At 34.7% G+C, this 27,538-nt stretch overlaps 1 protein-coding gene across 1 annotated transcript; it reads left to right on the forward strand.

Annotated features, from left to right (window-relative positions):
• The first annotated feature begins 1,434 nt into the window (after positions 1–1,434).
• gtpbp3 (GTP binding protein 3, mitochondrial) lies at positions 1,435–27,301 on the forward strand. The gene is made up of 9 exons (XM_073826041.1): positions 1,435–1,597; positions 1,694–1,935; positions 5,683–5,769; positions 6,075–6,277; positions 8,978–9,050; positions 11,208–11,351; positions 23,830–23,995; positions 26,162–26,461; positions 26,977–27,301. The coding sequence occupies exons 1-9, from the start codon at positions 1,539–1,541 to the stop codon at positions 27,206–27,208; spliced, it is 1,506 nt and encodes a 501-aa protein (XP_073682142.1). The 5' UTR covers positions 1,435–1,538; the 3' UTR covers positions 27,209–27,301.
• Positions 27,302–27,538: the final 237 nt, after the last annotated feature.

Here is a 27,538-nt window from a genome sequence, read left to right on the forward strand (position 1 = left end):
CTTTTTCTGCATTTCTGCGGGACTAAAATGAGACACAGTCTGTCCGAAAAGGATGAAGCAGGGTATTATTTATTAATAAATGCAAAAAATATCTTCCCAGCTGAATATTTCAGCATGGCTTAACTATGAAGATGATCTATTATACCCCTCTCTGAACAAAAGAGCACAATTGAAGGCATACAGGGTGGTTTTTTCCATAATCCAGAACTACAGTCAAGAATAATTATTTCCATGCAGTCTAAAATATAATTTCTGTTTAAATGGTTATTTATAATACTATTTAACTAGATTTGTTTAAGTTTTGCATTTAAAGTTAAATAAATAAATTAATAAATAAATGTGTAATAAAACACTTGTGCACTAAGCATACACTACCAGTCAAAAGTTTTTGCACAGTAAGATTTTGAATGTTTGTTAAAGAAGTTTCTTCTGCTCACCAAGCCTGCATTTATTTGATTCAAAATACAGCAAAAGCAGTAATATTGTAAAATATGTTTACTATTTAAAAGAACTGCATTCTGTTTAAATATATTTTAAAAATGTAATTTATTCCTGTCATCAAAAATTTTCAGCATTGTTACTCCAGTCTTCAGTGTCACAGTATGCTGATTCGCTGTTTAAGAAACATTTTTTATTATTATTATGAATATTTAAAACAGTCGAGTGCCTTTTTTCCCCCTCAGGATTCTTTGATGAATAGAAACATCCAAAGATCAGCATTTATCTGAAATAAAAAGCTTGGAGTCATTATAATTTTTGTATAGAAATTAATACTTTTATTTAGCAAGGATGCTTTAAATTGATCAAAAGTTTTTCAACATAATAATAATACTAATAAATGTTTTTGAGCAGCAAATCAGAATATTAGAATGATTTCTGAAGGATCATGTAACTGTAATGATGCTAAAAATTCAGCTTTGAAATCAGAAAAAATAGATACATTTAAAAAATATTCAAATAAAAAGCAGTTATTTTAAACAGTAAAAATATTTCTACTAATTTTACTGTTTTTGCTGTACTTTGGATCAAATAAATGCAGGCTTGGTGAGCAGAAGAGACTTCTTAAAAAAAAACATTAAAAATATTTAAATTTGACTGGTAGTATATTTGTAGTGTATATTTTCGGTAAACGTCACAACACATTTTCAAATGGTCTCATTACCACAACTGAATCAAAAAACTGAAAAACACATTTATAACATTAAAAAGAATAACAATTTAACACTACAACATAATTCTCAATATTTGAGAAGTCAAATGAGGGTTTCCGTCACTAGTGTCACACGGACAGAATTGTAGTGCGCACAAGGGGAAAGACTTTTGTTTGATTGACAGTGAAGCTGACGAATAATAACCACCTTTGCTCCAACGTGTTACGACGCGGACCAATGAAATCGCCTGAACAGAATCAATAACAAACCGCCTAGAAAAATAACTGACCTAAACTCACGTGGAGCGCTACCGTTTGTGACAGCAGTGTTAATAATAATGCTTCACCCAGGCTATTGACACATTAATCCTGTAATCAAGTTATTAACATGCACTTTATTAACTTTAGTTGTTGGAGAAGAAGCGCGGCTCTCATAAGTGCTATAAGGTCTCTTGCATTTGTTTATAACTTACTCGTTTAGGTTTCTATTATAATAAGGTTAGTTAACACACACAGTAAAAATGACTGCTTTGTGTCTGACAGATCTCTTCCAGTGAAAAGGCTGTTGTGTTCTGTCGGGTCGGAGGATGATACTATCTTCGCCTTGTCGTCGGGTCAGGGCAGGTGTGGGGTGGCGGTGGTTCGGGTCAGTGGTCCGGAATCAGCGCTCGCTGTCCGCAGTCTGACCCGAGGTCTCCCCGCTGCTCGAACAGCCAGCCTCCGCAGCATCACACACCCGCAGACCAAAGAGCTGCTGGACCGCGGGCTGGTCCTGTGGTTTCCAGGTCTGATAACTAGTTTTATATAGAGAATAGCCCGTTTTTTTCTTCATGTGACATCCTATGGTGACTGTTAAAAAGGCGACATAAATTGCATTGTCTGAAAGGATCGATTATAATAGCTTTAAATCTTTTTGTTGTGTACACTACCAGTCAAAAAAGTTTTTGAACGGTAAGATTTTAAAGTTTTTTTTAAGTCTCTTTTGCTCACCAAGCCTGCATTTATTTAATCTAAAGTACAGCAAAACAGTAACATTTGAAATATTTTTACTATTTAAAATAAGTGCTTTCTATTATGCAGTCTTCGTTTTGGAATCACACTCATGGTCTTTGGGGTCTCTAGAGACCCCAGGCAACAAAACTTACATTTTGTAACAAAATAATAGTTAAAAAAAACCCGAAAAAATGTTTTTCCTGTTTATTAATGTTTTTACTCCACATTTGTGCAGTTTTCGCAGTTTTTATGCTATTTTTAAATATATATATAAATTATTAAATAAATATATGTTTTTAATAGGTTTATATGCAAAAACAGCTTTTTATGTAAAATTCACTTTATAAAATACCCACATTTTAAACTTTCATTCATGAGGATAACATGGATAATTTGATATGGTTTAGTGTAAGATTTTTGCCCATGCAGTTTTAAAAGTAAAAAAAATATAACTTTTACCACTAGATGGCTGCAGAGCACTATTATTAAGTATTAACTAATTGCTTTTTGACCAACAATAAGATATCTTTTCACAAGTTTTTTTTCAGTTGAGTTCATATCTACATATTATGAAATCACAATTATTACAATAAAAAATACTTTTTGACAAAGTTAAGCATTTTTTGTACGGAAACATAACCAGTTCTATTACATATTGAGTAGCAGTACACAACATGAACATAAGAATGAAACAACAACATCTTTTTTTTTTTTTATTTGACAAATTATAAGAGAGCAGTTTTTATGGTCTCCAAATGTAGTCCTGTGTGTTTCATGATATGTAGATATGAACTCAACTGAAAAAAACTTGTGAAAAGATATCTTTCAGGTGGTCAAGTAGCAAAAAGCATATAGTGGAGCTCTGCAGCCACCTACTGGTAAAAGTATTTTTTTTACGTTTAAAACTGGATTTTCCAAAAGATGGGCAAAAATCTTACACTGAACTATGTGAAATTATCCATTTTATCCCCATGAATGAAAGTTAGACGTGGGGTTTTTATGAAAGGGAATTTTACAAAAAAAGCTGTTTTTGTGTACAAACCTATAAAAAAAATATGTATTTATTAATTTATATATATTTAAAAAATATCCTAAATCCTCCAAAAACTGCACACATGAGGAGTAAAAACATTAATAAACAGGAAAATAACATTTTTTTTATTTTTAACTATTATTTTATAACAAAAATTGCATTTTGTTGCCTGGGGTCCAGAGACCCCAAAGACCACGAACGTGAGTATTTTTTTCACACTAACATAAAATCAAGCTATCATTCCAATTTAATTTTTTATTTGTAGATCAAGATAGTGTTGACGGATTTACAAAGTCTCATACCATTTGGACAAAGGGAACATTTTTTTTAATTTTAGCGAACGCCATTCAGGGTCCAGAAATCCACCGAAGACTGCATAAGGGTTAATATATTTTAAAATTTAATTAATTCCTGTGATGCAAAGCTACATTTTCAGCATCAGTACTCCACTCTTCATACATGATCCTTCAGAAATCATTCTAATTTGCATTATTGTTATTATTATTATCAATATTTAAAACAGCTGAGTAAATTTTTTTCAGGATCCTTTAATAAATAGAAAGATCCAAAGATAGATATCTGAAATAAAAAGCACATTATGCACGGTACCATTCATTTTCTTTATTTTTTGGGAGAAAAGAAATTATGGAAATGAATACTTTTATTTAGCAAGGATGCTTTAAATTGATCAAAAGTGCTGATAAAGACATTTATAATGTTACAAAAATGAATGCTGTTCTTCTGAACTTTCTAGTCATCAAAGAAACCTGAAAGAATTCTACTCAGCTGATTTCAACATAATTAAAGTTTTCTGAGCAGCAAATCAGAATATTAGAATGATTTCTGAAGGACCACATGACTGGAGTAATGATGCTAAAATATCAGTTTTGGAAACCCAGGAATAAAATACATTTTAACATATATTCAAATATAAAACAGTTATTTTAAATGAAATTAAAAAAATGTTTTTGTAGTACTTTGGATTAAATAAATGCGTTAAAAATCCTACTGTTCCAAAACGTTTGACTGGTAGTGAATACATTTTACAATGTATTCACTGCCGGTCAATGAATACATTAGGTAAATAAATTTTTCTAATTTGTAAGCGCTTTAGCAGAATTTTATTTAGGGTCTCCACTCAGACGTTATAACTTTGTAAGACAGCAGACCATTTGATAAGCAGAAATGTAATTAATTTTAAATATTTATGCATTTAGTAGATTTATTAGGTGTCTTTTTTGTCAAATAAATAATTAAAAAGTAGAAAAGAGAGAGAAATAATGAAAAATTCTGATGCATTATGATATGAGAGCAGCTTTATCATGTCATTTTTTTGGTCAAATAATTAATTAAAAAGGGAAAAAAAATAGAATTTAGAATCGCAGAGTGACTGCGAATTGTTGTCCAAGGCTAATTTGCAAGTTTGAGGCGTATTCAACTTTTTCTACAAAAATTAAAAAACTAATTGCTCTGATAAAATAATAACAATACTCTCACGCTTTATAACAAAAATTCACGTATAGGTTGATCAAGACCAGGATCAGATCTATACTCCAGGACATGAGATAAATGTTTTAATGTTGTTGTTGAAACATAGGTTTAAGTAGTGTAATTTATTTTAAGATTGTGCAAAGTCATAATCCCTTAAGCTAACACACACACACACACACACACACACACACACACACACACACACAAGATTCAAACACTCACTGAAGAAAGGAAACATGATGCATTCATTTAACAAATTTAACAAGTTTTATCTTCTGGGAAACATGGAAGTATCTTCTGAAGTTAGCTTCTGAAGGGCAGTACTAAATGAAGAAAAAAAGATATTTAGGCAATATAAGAAAACTGTACACATCTTCATTCTGTTCAGAAGTTTTCACCCTCAGCTTGTAATGCATTGTGAGCATCAGTGAGTGTGTAAACCTTCTGTAATAGTTGCATATGAGTCCTTCAGTTGTCCTCAGTGTGAAAAGATGGATCTCAAAATCAAACAGTCATTGTTGGAAAGGGTTCAAATACATAAAAATGCTGAAAACCCAAAGAATTTGTGGGACCTGAACGATTTTTCTGAAGAAGAGCAGGCAGTTTAACTGCTCAGGACAAACAAGGGACTCATGAACAACTATCACTAAACAAAAAAACACAGCTGTGGATCATTTAGGTAACAACACGGTATTAAGTATCAAGTGTATGTAAACTTTTGAGTCATTTTTATAAATAAAAATTCATTGTAATATGCTGATTTGCTGCTCAAGATACATTTCTTAGGATTAATGTTGAAAATGGTTGTGCTTAATCATATTTTTGTAGAAACTGCTGTTTTTGTTTTGTATAAATAGAAGGTTAAAAACAATGCTATTCAGTTCTAGTATTTATTTTGTCCATAAATATCCATACTGATACTTACTGGTACTTTATATTGAATTTACAGTTACAGCAGTATCGCAATTATGTATTAATTCTGGCGTGACACATTTCACTCTTTTTACTCTTTCAGGTCCTGGTAGTTTCACAGGAGAGGACAGTGCAGAGTTTCACATTCATGGGGGTCCTGCTGTCATTAGTGGAGTCTTACAAGCACTTGGTATGTGTGAGAGAGATCTAAGATTGTTCAGAAATATATCACATTTGTGTTATCAGGAATTTATTTAGCAAATTGAATCAGCATTTTAACACTAGATGGCAGCATTTGTTTTGTCCTTGGAAATGGCTAGCTTTTATTTCACGAGCTGAAGTATTTACTTATTCATTTCTCCTTTTATGGGAAAAAGTACTTTAATAACTTATAGTCTTTTTCTGAAGATATAGGGTAAAATGTAAATGTTTCTAAATGGTAACGTGGTAAAGTGAATTTTATTTTAAAGATAGCTTATTTTGTGTGTGTTTCAGGGAGTTTGCGGGGTCTGCGGCCTGCGGAAGCGGGTGAGTTTACCCGACGGGCGTTTTATGCTGGAAAACTGGACCTTACTGAAGTAGAGGGTCTGGGTGACCTGATCCACGCAGAGACAGAAGCACAGAGGCGACAGGCTCTCCGACAAATGGCAGGAGACCTGGGCCGCATTTACCAAGACTGGAGTGTACGGCTTAAACGAGTGAGTAAAGGATTGATTCTGAATATCACATGTGTTTAGAACTTCCTTATGGCCATATACTTTTGCCTGGCCCACTTATTAACATTGTTTTCTAGCCGCCTTTGTGTTACAAAAATATTGCAGCAGCAACCTAAATTGCTTTAACATGTTTATCAGTAATGGGAACAGGAAATTCCTGACAGATGCTATACACATGCATATTGTGGGAATTGTTAAGAGGTGTACGTGTTTGATGCTTTCCTAATGATGGGAATCAGTGAAACAAACAAAAAACTTGTGTTTAGTGAGCAGAACACCTTGAAGGGGTAGTTCAGCGAAAGATGATTTACTCATGCTCAAGCTATTCTAGGTGTATATGCCTTTTTTCTTTCAGATGAATGCAGTCGGAGTTATATTAAAAAATGTCCAGGCTTTTTCAAACTTTATAATGGCAGTAAATGGGTGTTGAGATTTTGAAGTCAAATAAAGTGCATCCGTCCGTCATAAAAAGTACTCCACATGACTACAGAGGGTTAATAAAGGCCTTCTAAAGCAAATCAATGCGTTTGTTTAAGAATAAATCCATATTTACGACTGTATAACCCGTAATCTCCAACTTCCATTAACTGTTGTGCTGACATGTGCTGTTAGTCACAGGGAAAAGTGTTTTCCTTCTGAATGGGCTGTTAATGTGATTTACTGTACAAGCCAATAGAACACTTCTCATAAGTGTGTTCAAATGAGAGGTTATTGTTTTTTAATTTAAATAATTCCAGAATTTACTGCTATACTGGCCAGTCTAGTCTCTCTATCTCGGATGGTGTCCATCTATTGTTTGTGTGTGGAGCGTGCTGATTGCTTGAGTCAGTGAGGAGCAGAGAGCAGGAGACAGGACATCCTGAGTAGGGTGTGCGCCAAGCAGCCAGAGCCCTCAGGACCCAATGTGATGTTGGCTAATGGTTGGTGTAAAGACTCCTGGATGCAGGTTTTTGGTAATGAGCACCAAGGATTTAAGAAAAAAAAGTTAGGACTGGTTAGGGTCCACAAAACCATGAAGTTCCATGAAGATATTTTGTACATTTTCTACTGTAAATATATCAAAGGTAAATTTTTGATTAGTAATATGCATTACTAAGAACTTAATTTGGACAACTTTAAAGGCGATTCTTTCAGTATTTAGATTTTTGGGCACTCCTGATTCTAGATTTCCAAATAGTTGTATCTCTACCACATATTGTCCCATCCGTCTAAATCATACATGATGATGATGAATAAATCTCAGTTTTAAAAAATGTACCCTTATGACAGGTTTTGTGGTCCAGGGTCACATATACTATTTGGATCATTCTCAAATTATGCTGGATGATCATCTCACTTTAAACGAGGACCTTATGCAGCTGAAAAAAAAAAATGCAAAGATGTCCTAATCTCCATGATAGTTTCTCAAACGTTTCAAATAAATTAGGTTGAAAACTAACTGAAACAATATGTTCTTGTCCTCAAATTGGATTGGTTTGGTTTTCCAAGACTGATATGCTAGTTGGTACAGAGTCACTGAATTACTCACTCAACCATTTTGTTCAAAAATAATGATTCATTCAGGAACGAAAAAGACATACAGTAGAAACTAGAAATATTATGGCTAGAATTTACACTGCAGTTTAAATGTTTAATCAGCAAGATAATGTTTTTAAAATAAGTCTCTTATGCTTATCAAGGCTGATCGAAAATAAAGTAAAAACATTAATATTGTGAAATATTATTGCAATTTAAAATAACGGGTTACTATTTGAATATATTTTAACATGTAATTAATTCCTGAAACCAAAGCTGAATTTTCAGCATCATTACTCTAGTCTTCAATGTCACATGATCCTTCAGAAATCATTCTAATATTCTGATTTGCTGCTCAAAAACATTTATTATTATTTTTATGTTGAAAGCAGCTGAGTAGAATTTTTTTCAAGTTTCTTTGACGAATAGAAAGTTCGGAAGAGCAGCATTTATCTGAAATAGAAATCTTTTGTAACATTATAAATGTCTTTATCATCACTTTTGATCAATTTAAAGCATCCTTGCTAAATAAAAGTATTCATTTCTATACTTTCTTTCCAGCTTTTTATTTCAGATAAATGTTGATCTTTCGATCTTTCTATTCATCAAAGAATCCTAAAAATGTACTCAGCTGTTTTATATATTGATAATAATAATAATAAAAAAATGTTTTTGAGCAGCAAATCAGCATATTAGAATGATTTCTTAAGGATCATGTGACACTGAAGACCGGAGTAATGATGTAGCTTTGATCACAGGAAAAAATTACATTTTAAAATATATTTAAACAGAAAGCAGTTAGTTTAAATAGTAAAAATATATTTTACTTTTGCTGTATTTTTGATCAAATCAATGCAGGCTTGGTGAGCAGAAGAGACCTCTTTAAAAAACAATACAAATCTTACTGGTGGTGTATTTAAAATAGGATCTTTTTTTTGTGACAGTGTAAACGTCTTTACTTTTACTTATAATCAACCGAATGTGTCTTCTTGCTGTGTAAACATAGTCATTTCCTTTCCCCAATCTTTCAGATGGTAGTTAACCAACATTAACTTTACATTAATGTTAAATATCCAGCTAGTTTTTTGAACTGTTGCCCAAGTTTAAAACTACATTCTGTGGAAATATGCCTAAGTTGTGGTATTTGTGTGTGTGTTGTCAATACAGTGCTTGGCGCACGTAGAGGCATTCATCGACTTCAGTGAGGATGAACTCGTAGAGGATGGAGTGTTAAATGACGGTATGTCTCTACAGATGGATCGCTATCATCACTGATTCATTTCCACAATCATTTTGAGACTTTCCTGTTAGTTTGGATCTCAGAGAAACAACAGCAGCTGTTGAAACAAGTCAAAAACACGAAAAGTTGCATTGAGAGGCCATTGAGAGGCAAATGAGAGACGTTGTCGTTGTGCCTGAAGAATACAGCATGTACATTTAATGCCCCTTCCATCTTTTGTCCAAATTTATTTAGATGTTTGGGTATTATATGTACATTCGAGTCTTTTTCTCTGGAGAATTGAGGGATTTCATTGTGCGTCAAGGAACAAGTCTGTCACAGACCATCTCCTTCCTCTGAGAGTTACAGTGGGATGTAAAGTCACAAATAGAGGTCATGAAAAATAGTGCTTCCCCCCCACTGACACACTTCTAGTGTGTCAAAGCACTGTCAGTTTGTATATGTTCAGTACGAAGTGCAAATACTTTTTTAGCCTTGTCTTTTAAAGTCAAAGCTGTTCTGTTATTGAACCAGCAAATTATTGCAAACAGCATTTGCAATAATTTTGTATTTTTATTGGAATTTTAATATTTTACCCTCATTTTTTTTTATAAATCTTTTTTATACTAGGCCAAAAATATTTATATACCAAAAATGTTCTCATTATAACACATTAAAAATGATTAATCCCAGTGCGATTTGCGCATAAAGTCATGCATTCTTTCTTAATAGATTTTCATTCTGTTGGCAAGGCTTCAAAATTTCTAATGTTTTTAATTTTTTTTTACTGTTTTTCCACCATATAGCACCATTTTCTCAGGTTTGGCCATTTAAACAAATGCTTGAAAAAGGCCAACTGAATTAAAGTTATATTATAATTACAGTTGTGTGGCTGTATTTAAAAAGATGAGGTCGTTTGTTTTAATTTTATTTTAAAGGGGTCATCGGATGCCCATTTTCCACAAGTTTGTATGATTCTTTAGGGTCTTAATGAAAAGTCTATAATGTACTTTGGTTAAAAATTCTCAATAGTAGTGTAATAAAAACACCCTTTTACCTTGTCAAAATTAGCTCTGCAAAATATCAGCTCATTTTATTGCATGGGCGCTTTAAATGCAAATTAGCTCTGCTCGCCCCGCCCCTCTCTGCTGGATTAGGAGCTGTAATGTTTACTTTAGCCGCGTTTATCGACGAAACTTGCCAACAAGCACATTATTAAGAAAGGCCATTTGCAAAGATGCATAAAAAACCCTTATACTCGCTTCTGCTGTGGGTGAAGCTGCATCACGAATGATTCACACGAACATAGATGCATATGTAGATCGGGATCGGTGCTTTCCTTTTAAAAAATGAAAATTTTGTTGTCCTCTGCCTATTAAGCGGCTCAGATGTCAGGAGTAAATGACGACTTCTATGTTCATTATTACATCCAACAATAGAACACCTCAATCGCTCAGTTAGAGTCTTCCTCTGCACCTGAGTCACACAATGGCGATCGTATTCGGACTGTTTCAGCTCGGTGAGGGTGGGGCTAAGATAAGGCGCTCATGTCAATCAACTGTGTTTCGTCACACCAACAAGAAGCTGAGAATGACCTGATTTTTTTAAAAAGGGGATATTATTTAAAGATTAAAAAAATACCACTGGGTGGATTTTTATCGTTGTAGGGTGGTTGTGTACACAAACTGCTAACACACATTAATGTTCAAACAACATGTAAAAGTTAGTTTTGCATCCGATGACCCCTTTAAACAAACTAGTTTTTTTTCTTTTTTTAAATCTGACACTTCACATAATGTATCATAATTAACATTGTTTCTAATCATTGACCTGTCCAAGACTGTAATAAAACAAGTTTAGCATTTAGGTATATATTTTTTTTACATTAAAAAAAAACTAGTTTACTATATTTAAAAGGCTAAATTCTAAAAATAAATGAATATTTGGTAGTTATGAAACAGACTGATGTTTTATAACAAGATTTATGTCAGTAATAGCGGAAAAATAATATGTTATAAAATAATATATAATATTTTTATGATCATTTTGACATGGACATCTAAGGATCTCTATGTAACTTTTTAAAAAACATTGAATTTCAATTTATAAAATGTAAAATTGCCATTAAACTGGATGTTGTTTTTCAGTGCATTGAACTGTGTGTTTCGTCTATTGCAGTGGACACAGCTGTTCGGCAGCTGCAGACTGATATAGAAAATCATCTTTTGGATCAGAGGAGAGGAGAGCGTCTGCGCAGCGGTGTTCAGGTGGTCATCGCTGGAAGCACCAATGCGGGCAAGAGCAGCCTACTCAACATGCTCAGTAAGATCAGACCTACTATCTATGTGAAATAATCAATTATGCTAAATCTGACATACCAAATATAATGTGTTTGTGTTTAGCAAGTGTCGAACTAAATCCTTGCTTAGTAAAGACTAGTGGTTCTTAGCTGGTTTTGCTTCAGGACCTGAATTATACACTTGATATTGTGTGTGTGTGTGGTGAACCAAAAGCAGCATATTATCATATTATTAAATATAGCTGCAAGCAGCGAATATGGGGCCGGAAGAGCAGGAAGAACAAAACCAGCAGAAAATTGAATGAACATGAAAACAGCCGGTTCATAGTTATTGGCGAGAATGAACTAAGAATAAACAGAAGTTCAAATAAAAATGAACGCAACATGGATAAAAATCCAGGAGCAATACAGATTTGTACAATGCTGATCTGGATTACACACAATTTTACTCAAACTCAAACCCACAACACAACATCATTTCTGTGCAGCTCAGTCCAAAGATCATCTAAGCCAATTTTGGGAAGAATTGGATCAATTTCCAAGGAGGAGTAGCAAAAAAACAGAATACTGTACTTTTCAAAATGGCCACTACTGTAATGGGTGAAGTCTTAATGTGAGCTAATAAATGTGGTGAGCATGAAGAGAGGAATCAGTTATACTAAGTTTCTTGTATTTTTGAACCAGTGGTGGCGCTATAGAGTTGGTCCTAGAGACCCCAAAGTTGGTCAGATCACTATTCATGGCCGTCACTACAAGCGTGCCAAATTTCATCATCTTCTGATGTTTTGTTCATAGGGCTGCCAAAGACTCCCTTTGGCCAAAAATAATTATAATAAAGAATGCCTACAGATATAATAGTGGCTACACCCAGCGGGCTTAGTGCCTAATTGAATATAAAAAAAGAAATATATGTAATAAAAATTATATATACAGTGCCTTGCAAAAGTATTCATACCCCTTCATTTTTTCACATTTCGTTTTGTTGCAGCATTATGTTAAACTGCTTTAAATGAGTTTTTCCCCACATCAGTTTACACTCCATACAACATAATAATGACAAAGCAAAAACCAGATTTGCAAATTTTACAAATGTATTAAAAATCAAACACTGAAATAAGTACATTGCAGAAGTATTCATACCCTTAACTCAGTACATAGTTGAAGCACCTTTACAGCCTCAAGTCTTTTTGGGTATGATGTGACAAGCTTTGCACATCTGCATTTGGCAATAATCTGCCATTGTTTGCCTCACATTTTCACCTCTCAAGCTCTGTCAGCTTGTATGGGGGCTGGCAGACATTTTCTAGAGTCCTAGTTGTTCCAATCGTCTTCTATTATGGATAATGCAGGCTACATGCTTCTGTAAACCTTCAATGCAGCAGATGTTTTCATTTCCTTAATGCAAGTCTGTCACTGAGCTCTACAGGCAGTTATCTTGACCTCAGGACTTGGTTTTCGCTCTGATATGCATTTTCAGCTGTTAGACCTTTTCTGAGAGGTGTGTACCTTTCTAAATCATACTCATTCAAATGAATTTGCACACTTTAACTCCACTCGAAGTGTAGTAACATCCAGAAGCAATATGAATGCTCCTGAGCTAAATTTCGAGTGTCCCAGAAAAGGGTATGAATACTTATGCAACAGGATCTTTTCAGTTTTTTATTTCTAATAAATTTGCAAAGTTGTTACAGACCTGTTTCGTGCTTTGTCATTATGGTGCATGAGATGTAGATTGATGTGGAAAAAAATTTAATTTAAAGCAGTTTAACATAATGCATAATTATATATATTTATTTTATTTATTTAAAATCTATTGATTCACTGCACAAAGCACAATAGTTAGTACGAACTGTTTATATTTGATGCAAGTGAACCCGCTTTTAGTATAGATTGTATTTAGTTTCAGTTTAGCATAGTTTTGTTCATCTGCGTAATTTGACTTCTACCAAAACAACAGATGAGAAAGTGCTGAAAGATTTTATTGGCTGTACAGCCTTTGATGTCAGAGTAAAGGATATGGGAAGTGTTTTGTTCTCCCCAGTGCATTATTATTTGCTTAAAAACTATGCACTATTATATTGTTTGGTGAATTTTACTTTTTTTTTTGCATTTAGCATTGTTTCTTCCAGCTGTACGTGACTCTATTAGAACAGATGTATCCAGCAGTTAAAAACTACCAAGGTTTTTAAAATCTTTTTAATGTCAAGGTTAAACCAGCTTTATACGTCCGTGTCTGCAAGCTGTGATAGAAAGTTTGTGACAGTTTGACAAATATTAATGGTACAAATATTAAGCAAATTAAATACTTTTTTCCCCTAAAATTCAATAACATGAAATACATAGTACTAATTCAAATTCTAATTCTGTTAAAATGTTATCTTAAACAAATTTCTTTTTCCCCCCCATATTTTCTGCTGTTCCATTTGCTTCTTCGTTCTCTCACAGTATAATTTTTATTCATTTGGGCAAGTTAGTCAAGGAGTACTCGGACACTGCACCAAATCAGGTTTCTATATACAGTGCAGGGCATAAATGTGTACACATTAAAAAAAAAAAAAGATGTATTTTCTTAATGATCACTAATATAATTCATAGAAAGATGGCAAAAGTGAAATGTATTAAACATATTCTTAATAAAAACAGAGAAATATATTCCATTAATATCTGTAAAATAACCATTTTGTTTAAATGAGGGATTGCAGAAATAAATACACCCTAGATTTGATTCAACAAAGTGTAATATTCTAGTACTTAATATGTCCTCCATAATTCTAAGTATGGCACTTTGGGACAAATTGTCACATCTGTCCATCTGTCACTCCTGGAGGACAACCTTCTTAAATGCTTCATTGTCATGTTGAAAAAATGGCCAACAATGGAGGAAATTAGGAGAGGGTAGCATCTTCAGTTTCAGGTTTTTGTATCACATCACACAGTGGTGTGTGAATTCATGATAGCATTGATAAAGCAATACTTCCTCCAGGGCTCCAGACAAAAAAACTGAGTAAGAAACCACTTGCTCCTACAAGAAACAAACTTGGGCACCAAATAATTTTTTTAGGTGCCACAGAATAAACATGTTTTATTTTTTTATTTTTTTCACACTTTCATATTTCAGTCATTCTGTCATGCTTTTATGACTTTATCATTGTAGATGTCCTGGGTAATATTAAACTATATACGCTCACAAAGAATCGTTTATTACACAGAATCTTTGGCAATATCATGGACCTTAAGCATCACTTGGCCACTGAGTGTAGTTTGGGTTCCTTCTCAATGCATATATAAATATTGTCATATGTCTTTCACACATCCTGTTGGTTTTTCTTCATTAGTAAAATGCAATTTTTATAGGAAGTATTGAAGTTCATCTTTAGTTCATCTCCTTGCATTCTCTTATCATGCAGACAGGTTAAATATAAATATTAATATGCAATAATGCATAAATATAGCAAAATGCTCCTCTTCATAGTTATTTTTTTAGCTGACTGATGAGCTTATGGACGCAGAATGGTTATTAAAGGAGAACTCCGGTGTGATATTGACCTAAAGTGTATTGAATCATGATACCGAGTGTGAACGTACCTTGCATATTTCATCTCGGTTTGTGTCCAGCTGTCCGAAATCTGGGGTCAGTTAGCCGATGCTCACAACAGGCGGTCTATGAGAGTGAACAGGGCATCGGAAAAGCCATGTAAATAAATCACTGTTTTACGCCATTTACGAGGCACAAAGTAGCTCCACACTTCATCGGTAGACTTCCTAGGGCCCTGACATTTAAAACGAGACATTGAGAACTCAGAAAAAGCACCGGTAGTTTATTTACAAGAAGATTTATACAGACAGTACCTGGAAGAGAAAATCCGGTCGCCGCCATCCTGAACTTAGTCACGATAAATCGAGTGTGGAGCACCAATGAATTTATCTGGTTATCAACGTATCAGGTTGTAGTTTCCTTCGTGCTCGACACTCGACTTATCGTGACTACATTTAAGATAGCGGCCACCGCTCTGTTCCTGGTGGAAGATGTCTGTATAAATCTACTTGTAAATAAACTACCGGTGCTTTTTCTGAGTTCTCAATGTCTCGTTTTAAATGTCAGGGCCCTAGGAAGTCTACCAATGAAGTGTGGAGCTACTTTGTGCCTCGTAAATGGCGTAAAACAGTGATTTATTTACATGGCTTTTCCGATGCCCTGTTGACTCTCATAGACCGCCTGTTGTGAGCATCGGCTAACTGACCCCAGATTTCGGACTGCTGGACACAAACCGAGATGAAATATACAAGGTACGTTCACACTCGGTATCATGATTCAATACACTTTAGGTCAATATCACACCGGAGTTCTCCTTTAACAATGTTTGTGCTTTCCGCAGTTTGAAACACTGAATGAGCGATTACAGACATTTAAGTAAATTGTCCTGTACCTTTTTGTAGGGCTGCTCGATTATGGCAGAAATCATAATCACGATTATTTAACATGATTATGACTAGGTCCAAAACTTTATATTAGTGATTAATTCAAATATGGCAATACAACAGATAAAAAGTTTGAATGTAATTATCTGAATGTAAAATAAAACAGCGTCTTCACTGTAAGAATAAAACATGCTTTGTTTCTTATTAAAACTACAAAAGTCCTTCTTTCAAGAGCAGTGATTTTTCTCTTTGTATTTTTACGTTTTATTAATATTAAGCACAGAGACGGCAGAAGGAATATCATTTGTTGCCGCTTTAAGCGCCACACGGATCCAATATACTGTTGCATGCAAGGCCGTAACCAGGGTTTGAAAATTAGTGAGGTCCGAAGTAAGGTGTTAAGAATTGTGCTATAATAACACCCACAAATGCACTAATAAGGTCTGTTACCATGGTAAATTTGCACGTGTAATTGAAGAGTGTGCGCAAAGAGCACAATATGACTGACAGGACTGGACAGTTAGTTTTTTCTTTAGCTGAGGGAATTTTCATTTTATAACAAGTTATAAAAATAACGTTAGAATAATGACACTGACATAAAACTTGACAAAATCTCATTTGACCGTAGGAGGAGCGAAAGCGCACCACTGGAAAGTGGGCGGAATGGGGCGCAATAATCGTTTCATCTCGATTACGGTGTTTTCATGATCGTTTGAAGCTGAAAACGAAACTGAATTTCGGTTAATTGCACAGCCTTACCTTTTTGTACCTTTTAAAGTCTATTCATGTTCATTTCGTACTATAGTAGTGAAGAGAAAGACTTGTCACTTGTCGCTTGAACAGAGGCGCTAAAGCGATCGCTCCTGCTGCATTAAAAAGCGTCAAAACCGTATTTATTGTTTGAATTTCGTTATGAATTTGGCATCATTTTAAAGCTGATACTTTGTTTATTAAAAGGTAACAAAGCACATAACGTATACGATTACTGGACGGCAAGTGCGCTACAAATAATATGATGTTCACGCGTTAATAGAACAGCATATAGAAAAAGATCTTGATAGCAAGAATAGTATATCGTTTATAAACGACATTTTGTTAACGATACTGTTATTGTACAAACAGCTGACAGCTTTACCTGTTGTAGTTTGTTCAGGCTGTGCTCAAAATAGACACTGCTTGTCTACACTTTTACTTTGCTTGTCTCCTTCATTTTTTCATTTTCTCTCTCATGGTACACAACTGGAGCTGCGTTTAGTAGGCGCGTCATTAGCGCTACTGTTCGGCAGAGATGAGAACTGCTTAAAAGTCTTTTTTGAACTAAAACTTTGATGTGTATTCTATCAGTTTAATACGTGAACATAACAAAAGATGTGATCGCATTTTTTAAGTCATAACATGTAAATTTATATAGTCGCCAGTGGCGACCTCGGCAAAAACTTTTATATTTTTGGTCGCCAATGGCCAACAACAGAGGAAATTAGGAGAGGGTAGCATCTTCAGTTTCAGGTTTTTGTATCACATCACACAGTGGTGTGTGAAGTCAAGATTCTTAACTCGCAATTTTCGATTTTTTGGTCGCAAATGCGACATTTTAGTCGCAGTCTGGAGCTCGGAGCCCTGCCCTCACACCTTTAGCACTCATACATCCCTATATACAAGCTGTACTACCACTGAACATCACTGAGGGAACCAGACACTTCTCACTGTACTCCTCCTCTAGCAACACCATAACATTATGTATGCTGTTAGAGCCGAAATGATTGACTTGGTCTCTTGAGACCACAGTATAGATTCCCAGAAGTCTGTATTTGGTAAATATGGGCCTTGAAAAAAGCTAAATGAGTATGTTGTGCTTTGTCTACAGTAGATAGTTCTGGTGTGGATGAACAACCGTTCACTTCTGCAGGCTGATCTTACTCTGTAAAGTAAAGTGTCATTCTTTTCATAGCTTTTGCTTGCTCTGAGACTCTTTCTTAGTATTTCTCCTGCTCTTTTTCTAGCAAAAACTCACTCATCACTAAATGAAAGCTTAAAGTGAAGATCTGAGTATTCAGAAGCTCATTCTTTTTACATTTCTGTGTTACTTTTACTATATTTTCACACTTAAAACAATAATGTTTTATTCCTCTTATACTGTTGTGCTTTTTTATGCTAAGAAATAAATCTCCTGACAGTTCTGTCCTAAGTGGTTTCATTGTTGTCAGGATTACGTGTGGGTATGATTCAGTGGGCTATATAACACTTTTAATTGTCAAGAAATTACTCATCTTTAACAGATTTGTTTCAACATATTTACCTGTTGATCAAAAATTGTCTGAAAGTTACACCAGAAATTCTTATTTAGTTTTATCTTGTAACTTTCAAAAGGGTGTACTAATTTTTGCAGCAAAACATTTTGTCACTTTGATAAGAAAATTGTATTTTCCTGAATAATTAAAAAATTCTTCCTTGGTAACTGATCAAGCAGACTTGCTAGAATACTATGTTATAATATGTTATATTCTTAGTTAAGAGTAATTGCTGAATTTGTTAAGTTTCAGAGGGCGTGTATTCATTTATGTTGTGCATTGTATATGGGAATACCATGTTTTTCCATAAATGTTTAAACAGATTTTAGGGGCAAAAGTGTCACATTGTCCTATGTTTGTGATAAATGCACATATTATCATGCACACTCATAAAGTGACACCGTACGACCTTTAATGACGTTTATCTCAGACCTCTGAGCTCTCCAGTAGCAGAAGGGGATGTTTGGATACCACCGCACTTCCTGCTCTGAATTACCCCACATTCATCAGGCCTGTTATTGTTTGCTGTCCAGCTTGCAGTGCTGTGCTCTGCTGTCAGTTCCTGTGTAGTGTAATTTAATTAAGCATTTTGTCAATTTAGTTAAAACTAAAAAAAAAAAAAAAAAAAAGTAAGAATTTAGAGAATTTGTTATGCATTAAAAAAATTGAGATTCGCAGAATACAAGATTTAGAAATGTAAAATTAGTTGATTTTGGGATTGGTAAGGTATATAAACTCTTAAAGGAAGTTCACACAAAGAGCACTTGAGTGAAACTGGCCTCTTCCTTCCAGTGGACATATGGAAATATACTCTTATACCAGACTATACCAGAATGGCAACAACAGTGAAACTTTTCTTCAAACTTTCATCCGCTCAAGGAAACTGCAAAGCGCAGCACTGGTTTAGAGCGGTTTATTGTGTTGATATATGCGCAGTTATTTCGGTTCAGCAGCAGACAACAAAAGACAAAAGGACAAGAGTTGCTGAAGTTGTCTTATTCAAGTATTTATTTTAGTGTTATTTATAGGTGATTTATTATTACATAGATATTTAATTCCATGGCTAACATGCTGTTCAGAATAAGACCAAAGATATTTACATCATAAAAGCATTTAATGTTACTGTACTCTGGTGATTTTATATTATAAAGAAACCATTAATTCAAAGTATCTGACAAATAATTAAATGCATATAAAATATTGACGGCATTCACTAGATAAAAGATTCACAGAATGTCGCGATTGATCAGCATCGATCAGAATTGTAAAGGATAAAACTTTACAATGTCACATTTGTTGACATCAGTTGATGCATATTGTCCTGGTCACTTCAGAATTCACTTACTGAAAGGATTATGTTTATTTTGATAGAATTGCATAATCAGTTTTTAAGGATTTTATAATGGTCACAGGATTGATTTATAAACTGAGGATGTGACTTTTTTTTATAAAGGGATAGTTCACCCCCCAAAAAGGGAAATGCATCATTTACTCACCCCGCTTTAAAAGTGGTGAACTTTGTTTTTTTTGGGTTTTTTTGCCCACCCATTTAGAGTTTTATTTTTAGCTCTATTTTTTAGGAAGACGTTTCCTTATCTCATCTAAAAATTGCATATGTTCCTGCCCATGCATGTTATTTGCCCATCACTGTAACACTGGTCTGTCAGATGCCACGTTTCAGGATGTGAACTTTGTGTTGTTTTTGTGTGCTTGCAATCATCATATTTTAAATATAGTAAATCTTGGTTTTCTCAAAGTCGCATGCATCTCCCTTGGTAATACCTTTGCCCTCCATCCTGAGAAATTAAAGACTTCTCAGAAGTCTGAACTAAATGTTCCGAGTCGATGGACAACATGTCTCACGGGCCCCCCAACATCTCGGCTTTAAAGATGAAATTGTGAACTAGTTTATTGTCCTTGGAAGTGCAGTATGTGTGCATTGCTGTATGGCAAGCTGTTTTAACATTTAATCCTTAAAATGTACAGTGAGGGGAAAAAAATATTTGATCCCCTGCTGATTTTGTACGTTTGAAATGACAAAGAAATGATCAGTCTATAATTTTAATGGTAGGTTTATTTGAACAGTGAGAGACAGAATAAAGAACAAAATAATCCAGAAAAACTCAATTAAAAAAACTTAGAAATGGATTTGTATTTTAATGAGTGAAATAATTATTCGACCCCTTCGCAAAACATGACTTAGTACTTCAGACTTCATGACTTAGTAGGTCAGACCAGTTTTCACAAATCTCAAGAGGGATTTTGTCTCCTGCACTCCTCTTTGCAGATCCTCTCCAAGTCATCAAGGTTTCGAGGCTGACATTTGGCAGCTTGAACCTTCAGCTCCCTCCACAGACTTTTTTTTGGGATTAAGGTCTGGAGACTGGCTAGGCCACTCCAGGACCTTAATGTGCTTTTTCTTGGGCCACTCTTTTGTTGTCTTGGCCATGTGTTTTAGGTCATTGTCATGCTGGAATACCCATCCACAACCCATTGGCTAAGGGAAGGAGGTTCTCACCCAAGATTTGAAGGTACATGGCCCCGTCCATCGTCCCTTTGATGCAGTGCAGTCGTCCTGTCCCCTTAGCAGAAAAACACCCCCAAAGCATGATGTTTCCATCTCCATGTTTGACGGTGGGGATGGTGTTCTTGGGGTCATAGTAGGGTTGGGTCGATAGACGATGCCATCGTCCATCGCCGATGGCCGATAGACATCACGATGCTGAGCCAGCATCGCGATCCTCCGCCCCACCCCTGCCCCGTCCCCGCCCCCGCCGCAGCAGCAACCCGCACGCGAAAAACACACACTGAATCACACTATATAGCCAGAAAATGCATGCTTTCAATTTTTTCTTTACTTATTTTATTATTATTATGAGGAAATAATAACAAGGAAGTTGTTAGCGATCACAATATAAATTACAGTGAACTCCAAACGAATTACATGAACTAGTTCGTTTACATTAATAAATGAGGCATACAAAAACAGCAGAAAAATTTAAAAATAATTTTAACTAAATTAGATTAAACTACACCAAATATGCCTTTTTCATGTTTTACCATAACGAATATTTTTTTCCCCCATCAGAATACAAACGTACAATACAAAGCCTATACATTATAAATAACAGTTTATCATTCAAATGCATTGGGAATATGGAAACACTTGGATTTGGGCCGAATTACAGAGGTACGTGAGCCCAACGCCTGCTATTTTTAGTTTCGCTTTGTTTTGGATTCTTAACTTTATATATTATGTTTCATTCCTGTTCTGTTCAGAATACCGTTACATTTAGATGATTCGTTTTGGAGTCAGGGTAACTAACTTATAGCTATATTTATAGTGTTTATAATGTTAATACATAATAATATTTCACTTGATTTGGTATTATTTCTGATATTACACTTTCTCTCTAAACATTCCGCTGCTCATTAAATGCATTTGGAGAGAGTGGGTTAAGCAGTAAGCAATCAATGAGAGCAATTTTGAACTTAAAGCTGACTGGTCGAAAATACATGTTAACACACATCCTCCAAATACATCTACATAAACCCGCGCTTGCTATGTCTCGTATGCACGCACGCACTGTCACGATCTAATGTACTTGTTAATGCCGGATCTTTAAAAATCCGGCTCAAATTAAGCACTGGTCAAAACGGTAGGCTACAATTTATTAATTCGTTATGAATTAATTATTTAACAACAACCATCCCGTACTCCCGCCCTCTCCCCACCCCCCGCGGACGATTCCATCGTCCATCGCGATGTTTCACGTTAGACATCGTACGATGCCAAATTGGTCAACATCTCCCAACTCTAGGTCATAGGCAGCATTCCTGCTCCTCCAAAAAAAACGGCAAGTTGAGTTTATGCCAAAGAGCTTGAGTTTGGGTGACTTTGGTCCCAGTTGCCTTGAGATCATTGACGTGTAGTTCTGGGCTAATTCCTCACTCTTCTCATGATCATTAAAACTCCATGAGGTGAGATCTTGTATGAAGTTCCAGACTGAGCTAGATAGACAGTTATTTTGCGTTTCTTCCATTTGCGAAAAATTGCACCAACTGTTGTCACCTTCTCACCAAGCTGCTTGGTGATGGGATGGGAAAATTCTGTGTGATTTACTGACAATTTGCACATTAAAGAACACAGACTCAGTCAGATCATTTCCATACTGACTAGTGCAATCTACCAAGATGAGCGCTAATTACCACCTACTTTAACACTCGAAGACCGAGACAGGCGCAAGCGGCTAAAATAACTATTGTTCTTAAATGTTTAATAACTTTTGAACCGCTAATCCAATTTGAATGCTTTAAAAAGTCTTGTAATGTACAGAGTTTACTCTTTTCAGTGATATTGCGTATTCAGAGGCTCCATAGTGATCGTGATTTTGTCATCACATTACCTCAGCACTGATTCATCAGATGAAACCAATGCATTTGGGTCCTCTGAGCCACACAGGAACGATTGTTGATGCTTAGCTGTGCCCAGATTTGTTCAAACTGTCATCTATTCAACCAGTAAACATAGGTTTTGGTCTTTTGAACCACCAATTAGCATGTTTCTTTGGAAATCTGAACAAACGCAAAGTGAAAGTGAAGTGCGTGCTGTGTGCATGAAAACAAATGCAAAATAACACATTTGCATGACAGCATTCTTTGAAAAAGCACAGAAATCACGACAGAGCCCTTTTGACATGACACAAACCAAAAACAAGGATGAAACAGCAGGACATATTGGACAAAGCAATGGAATTTTCCTAAATAGGCCTGTTTTTCACTGAAAAGCACCTAGAATAATATTGTAATAAATGGCTATAACGTGCTTGGGGAATGTTATATATAGACAAAACTTTATTTGGAAGTTTAAAACACTTAAATACAAAAAAAGAAAAAAAAATCCAAACTTCAGGAATTTTTGTTTGGTTAAACAGTAAAAAACACCCAGTTGTTTCTAGCGTTTTTCTTAAAATTCTGGAAATTCACTAACTTTTAGAGAAAACAAAAGGAAAATTGTAATTTTAAATTAGCTACACATAACGTTCAAGTTCTTATGTTTATAATGATATATGACAATTGATGCTGACTGCTAGAATAGGTCTGAAAAAAACAAATAAATGTACAGGTGCATCAGGTGCCCCAAAAATGTTCTAGGTTTTTAAGGGTTAAAACATGCTCTTTTTGGGTGTTTAAATAACGGCACAAACACCAGTAATTTGACAAGCGCAAACGTTAGTAAATCGTGTTGCGTGATTCATTTTAATACTCTCCTCCTATAAATTTTGCGTCTGAAGGAGAAACTCCTACAAATGCATATTCAACAAGGTTAGGCGCAAAAATAACTGTGTCCACTGTGTCAATGCGTGTTCTATTTTAATGCCAAAAGACAGTTTGTGCTGGTGCAAGCTTAGTAAATCTGTCCCTAAATGTCAAAACAGCTTGCCATATACTAGTTAGAAATAAATAGTTACTTATTGTTGAAATAAATACCTGTATCTAATGAATAAGTACTACTATCTAATAAAGTACTAGTACTAGTATCTATATAATAAGTACCAGTATCTAATTAATTATTTACAGTATTTGTTAATGAGTACTAGTATCTTTAAAAAGCTAAAGAGTAGCTAAAGAGCAGTTTAAGAATATATAGAAGTAGCTAAAGAATAACTATTAGTCCTTAATGGACAAGGTACTAGTAGCATGAAAATAGAAGGGTTGAAGGCTTAGGTATTGCAATTCTTTGTTGAACTTGTTTGTTTCTGAACTAATTTCATTGTCTTCTGTCACTCTGTAGCTCAGCGTCCTGCTGCCATAGTGTCTCCCACAGCCGGCACCACCAGGGATGTGGTGGAGGTCCCGCTGGACATCGGGGGCTATCCCGTGCTGCTGAGTGACACAGCAGGGCTACGGGACACCACAGACAGCGTGGAGCAGGAGGGCGTCCGGCGCGCCCGTCAGCGGTATGTATTTACGGACACGTGTGGGAAAATCAAGGTAGAATAAACACTGAGGCATTTTTGCGCAAACAATTCAAAGTGAAAAATATTGCCATCCTAAAAATGGCCTGCAGAGGGGAAATATCTCTCAAGATTTTTGCCACACATTGTGCCGTGTGAGGGGAAACGATCTGTTTATTCACAGATTTAGATATAGGTGTGTGTTATATTTTTCACGAGTGAATAAACAAGGCAGGTTATGCAATAATATAAAGAGTTTAGTTACATGTTTGCAGAAAAAGAGGCAGCAGTTTTAATGATGACCTAAAATTATTTTGTTATTTCGAAATTTCATAACAAGTGGCGTGCATTTTAAAAGAATGTTACAAAAGAAGTTTGTTAGGTTTAAAAAAAACAATAGATGGTTGTCAAAGTTGAACTTGAGAAAAATTGACAGTTTTTCATGTTTATTTATTTAATCAGGGAAAATACGTAATAATAATAAATACAAATGATTGGAAAATTCCAGATTTAGCTAGAGTAGTGATTTTTATCTGCAGTCCCAGGGCAGGTTGATGTATAAAAAAAATAAAATAAATCAATACCTAAACAACATTAAAAATGTGTATAAATATTCACAATTTTCATTCGACAACAATCAAACAATTTTTTTTTTTTTTTTTTTTTTTAAGAAACCACAATGACTTTTAGTATATTTTAATTCTGGTGGGAGATTATTCTAGTTATGGTTCCTCTAAAGGCAAAAAACCAAAATTGACTGAAAATTAGAGATAAGTATTTGTATTTATTTATTTCTGGCATATTAACCGTTAATTTTTTAAACTTTTTTTTTTTTTTTTTTTTTTTTTTTACAATAGCTACAACTACAAGTGAGCAACATATCAATCTTTAGACCAAAAAAAAAGATTAATCAAATAAATAAAAATTAATTTGGATCATTTAGCCCAGAGGTGCCAAAACTTTTTAATATGAATAGCCAAAAATCAAACTTGATTGATTTCTGTAGGTTAAAAGTAAATGTTGCAACATATACAACTATATTATATAAAAATGTATTCAATTCAAATTCAAATTAACCAAATTTAAAACATTAAGAAATTTAAAATTGAAATATATAAATATTTAATTAAAACATTTTATATATTTTAAATTTTCAATCCAAAAAACTTTTTTTTTTTTTTACATTTTAATATATGTGACCCTGGACCACAAAACCAGTCTTAAGTCGCTGGGGTATGTTTGTAGCAATAGCCAAAAACACATTGCATGGGTCAAAATTATTGATTTTTCTTTTATGCCAAAAATCATTAGGAAATTAAGTAAAGATCATGTTCCATGAAGATTTTTTTGTAAAATTCCTACTGTAAATGTATCGAAATGTAATTTTTGATTAGTAATATGCATTGTTAAGAACCTAATTTGGACAACTTTAAAGGTGATTTTCTCAGGATTTAGATGTTTTTGCACCCTCAGATTCCAGATTTTCAAACAGACGTATCTCGGCCAAATATTCTCCTATCCTAACAAACCATACATCAATAGAAAGCTTATTTACTGAGCTTTCAAATTATATATACATCTCAGTTTTGTAAAATTTAACCTTATGACTGGTTTTGTGGTCCAGGGTCACATATATAAATAAAAAAATTAAATATGCTTTAATGACATGTTTTTTTTTCTTTTTTTCACCCTTGTGATATGGTATGGTGGGCGAAAGTAAATTAATATTAGATCACAAAACAGTTATACATAAACAGCGCAATTCATATTAAACATTTTTATTTATTGTGATTGATCTATAAAATATTACTATATTGTTATTTATTGTTATTATGTTTTATGTTTATTTTTTTATCAAATTACTGTTTAGTTTTAAAATCGAAAAAAGGGGGGGTTCTGCAAAAATAATTCTATAAAAATGTATTTGCAGATACCATTTTTAAGTTTTATTTTATCTAATGCAACGAAACACAAACATTATAAATGCGAAAGGCCAGTTTGTGTGTTGCAGTGAATAATATTTTTCTGCCTGTACCGTATGCTGTGATTTACTAAAGAGATGGCATAGTCAGGAAGTGGCCACTTTGTTTCTACGAGGTTAAAGGTTGTAAGATGCTGACCAGGCTCAGGAAACAGGCTTAAGAAACGACCTTCCGCTGCTGCCCACAGGGTGGAGCAGGCCGATCTGTCTCTTGTGGTCGTGGACTTGACGCAGCTTCCTTCAGAGCCCCGGCGAGTGCCTGTCTTCCTCAGTGGACACTTGAAGAGTATCCTTGAGCACTCATCTCACAGGAGAGAGTGCATCCTGATCCTCAACAAAAGTGACCTCATCTCCGCCGAGCACAAGCGCAGCATCCAAACAGCCCTCGAGGAGGCTGCTGATGTTCCTCCTGCTTATTTTTTGTCATGTCACACCAGAGAAGGCCTGGAGGATCTCCTGACTATGTTACAGAACAGACTAAAGACTCTGTGAGTGAAAATACTCAACCCCGTTCAAATACGTTATTTAGATACTACAGAAGTGATGCACCGGAATGAAAATTCTGGGCTAAAATCAAAACTTCATACTTGGTTTTTGCCCAGAAAACTGAAAATAAATGTTATTTAAAGGGATAGTTCACCTAAAACTAAAAGATTGATCTTGAGATTTAAGAATCCATATCAGTATGGATACATTTTAAAATGATAAATAGTAAAATAGTGTCCACACAGCTGACATGTTCATCTGTTGTAGTTATTCCACATTGTGTGCACGAATTAGAAACTGACACATTCAAAACATGCCATCGAAAAAAATCGAATTAAAAGTCACTGCTTTGGTCAATAATATTGGGCCTGCAGAACTATTTTTAATACTTTCAGTTGGCTATATTTTGGTGCATCACTTGAGCAAACCTAATTATGACACTGTTATACAGTACTATATCCTTGTCTGTTGTCTAAATATGACACGTTCATAAAGTCTTATATCTCTTTCTGTTCAGATGTGGCGACCCACTGATCGGCAGCCCGAGTCTGACTCAGACCCGCCACCGGACTCACTTGCAGAAGAGCGTGGAGGCTTTACATCAGTACTATGAGTACAGGGATGTGGATCTGGTGCTGGCGGCTGAAGGACTTCGTTTGGGTCTCACCAGCCTGGGCAGGATCACTGGTAGAGTCAGTGCTGAGGAAATTTTAGACGTCATTTTCCGAGACTTTTGTATTGGGAAATAGAAGAATTCTCTATATAATATAAAGAATGTTCATGTGATTATGTTTATTTGTAATACTAAAATAAAAATCAGACTTGCATTTCATTTAAAGAAACTGTTATTTTCAGGACTTGTTCAAAAGGTTAGGATCAGTAACATTTTTGGGTTTTTAAAGAATATTATTATGACTTTCTTCCTTCAGATGAATACAATCAGAGTTAAATTAAAAAATGTCCTGGCTCTTCCAAGCTTTATAATGGCAGTAAATGGGTGTTGAGATGTCATACATCATCCGCTGGAAAAACCACTCTCTTGTGAATGCACACACAACAGTTAGCAGACGCTTGAGATT

This window comes from Garra rufa, chromosome 20 (assembly GCF_049309525.1).
Source record: "Garra rufa chromosome 20, GarRuf1.0, whole genome shotgun sequence".
Taxonomy (NCBI): domain Eukaryota; kingdom Metazoa; phylum Chordata; class Actinopteri; order Cypriniformes; family Cyprinidae; genus Garra; species Garra rufa.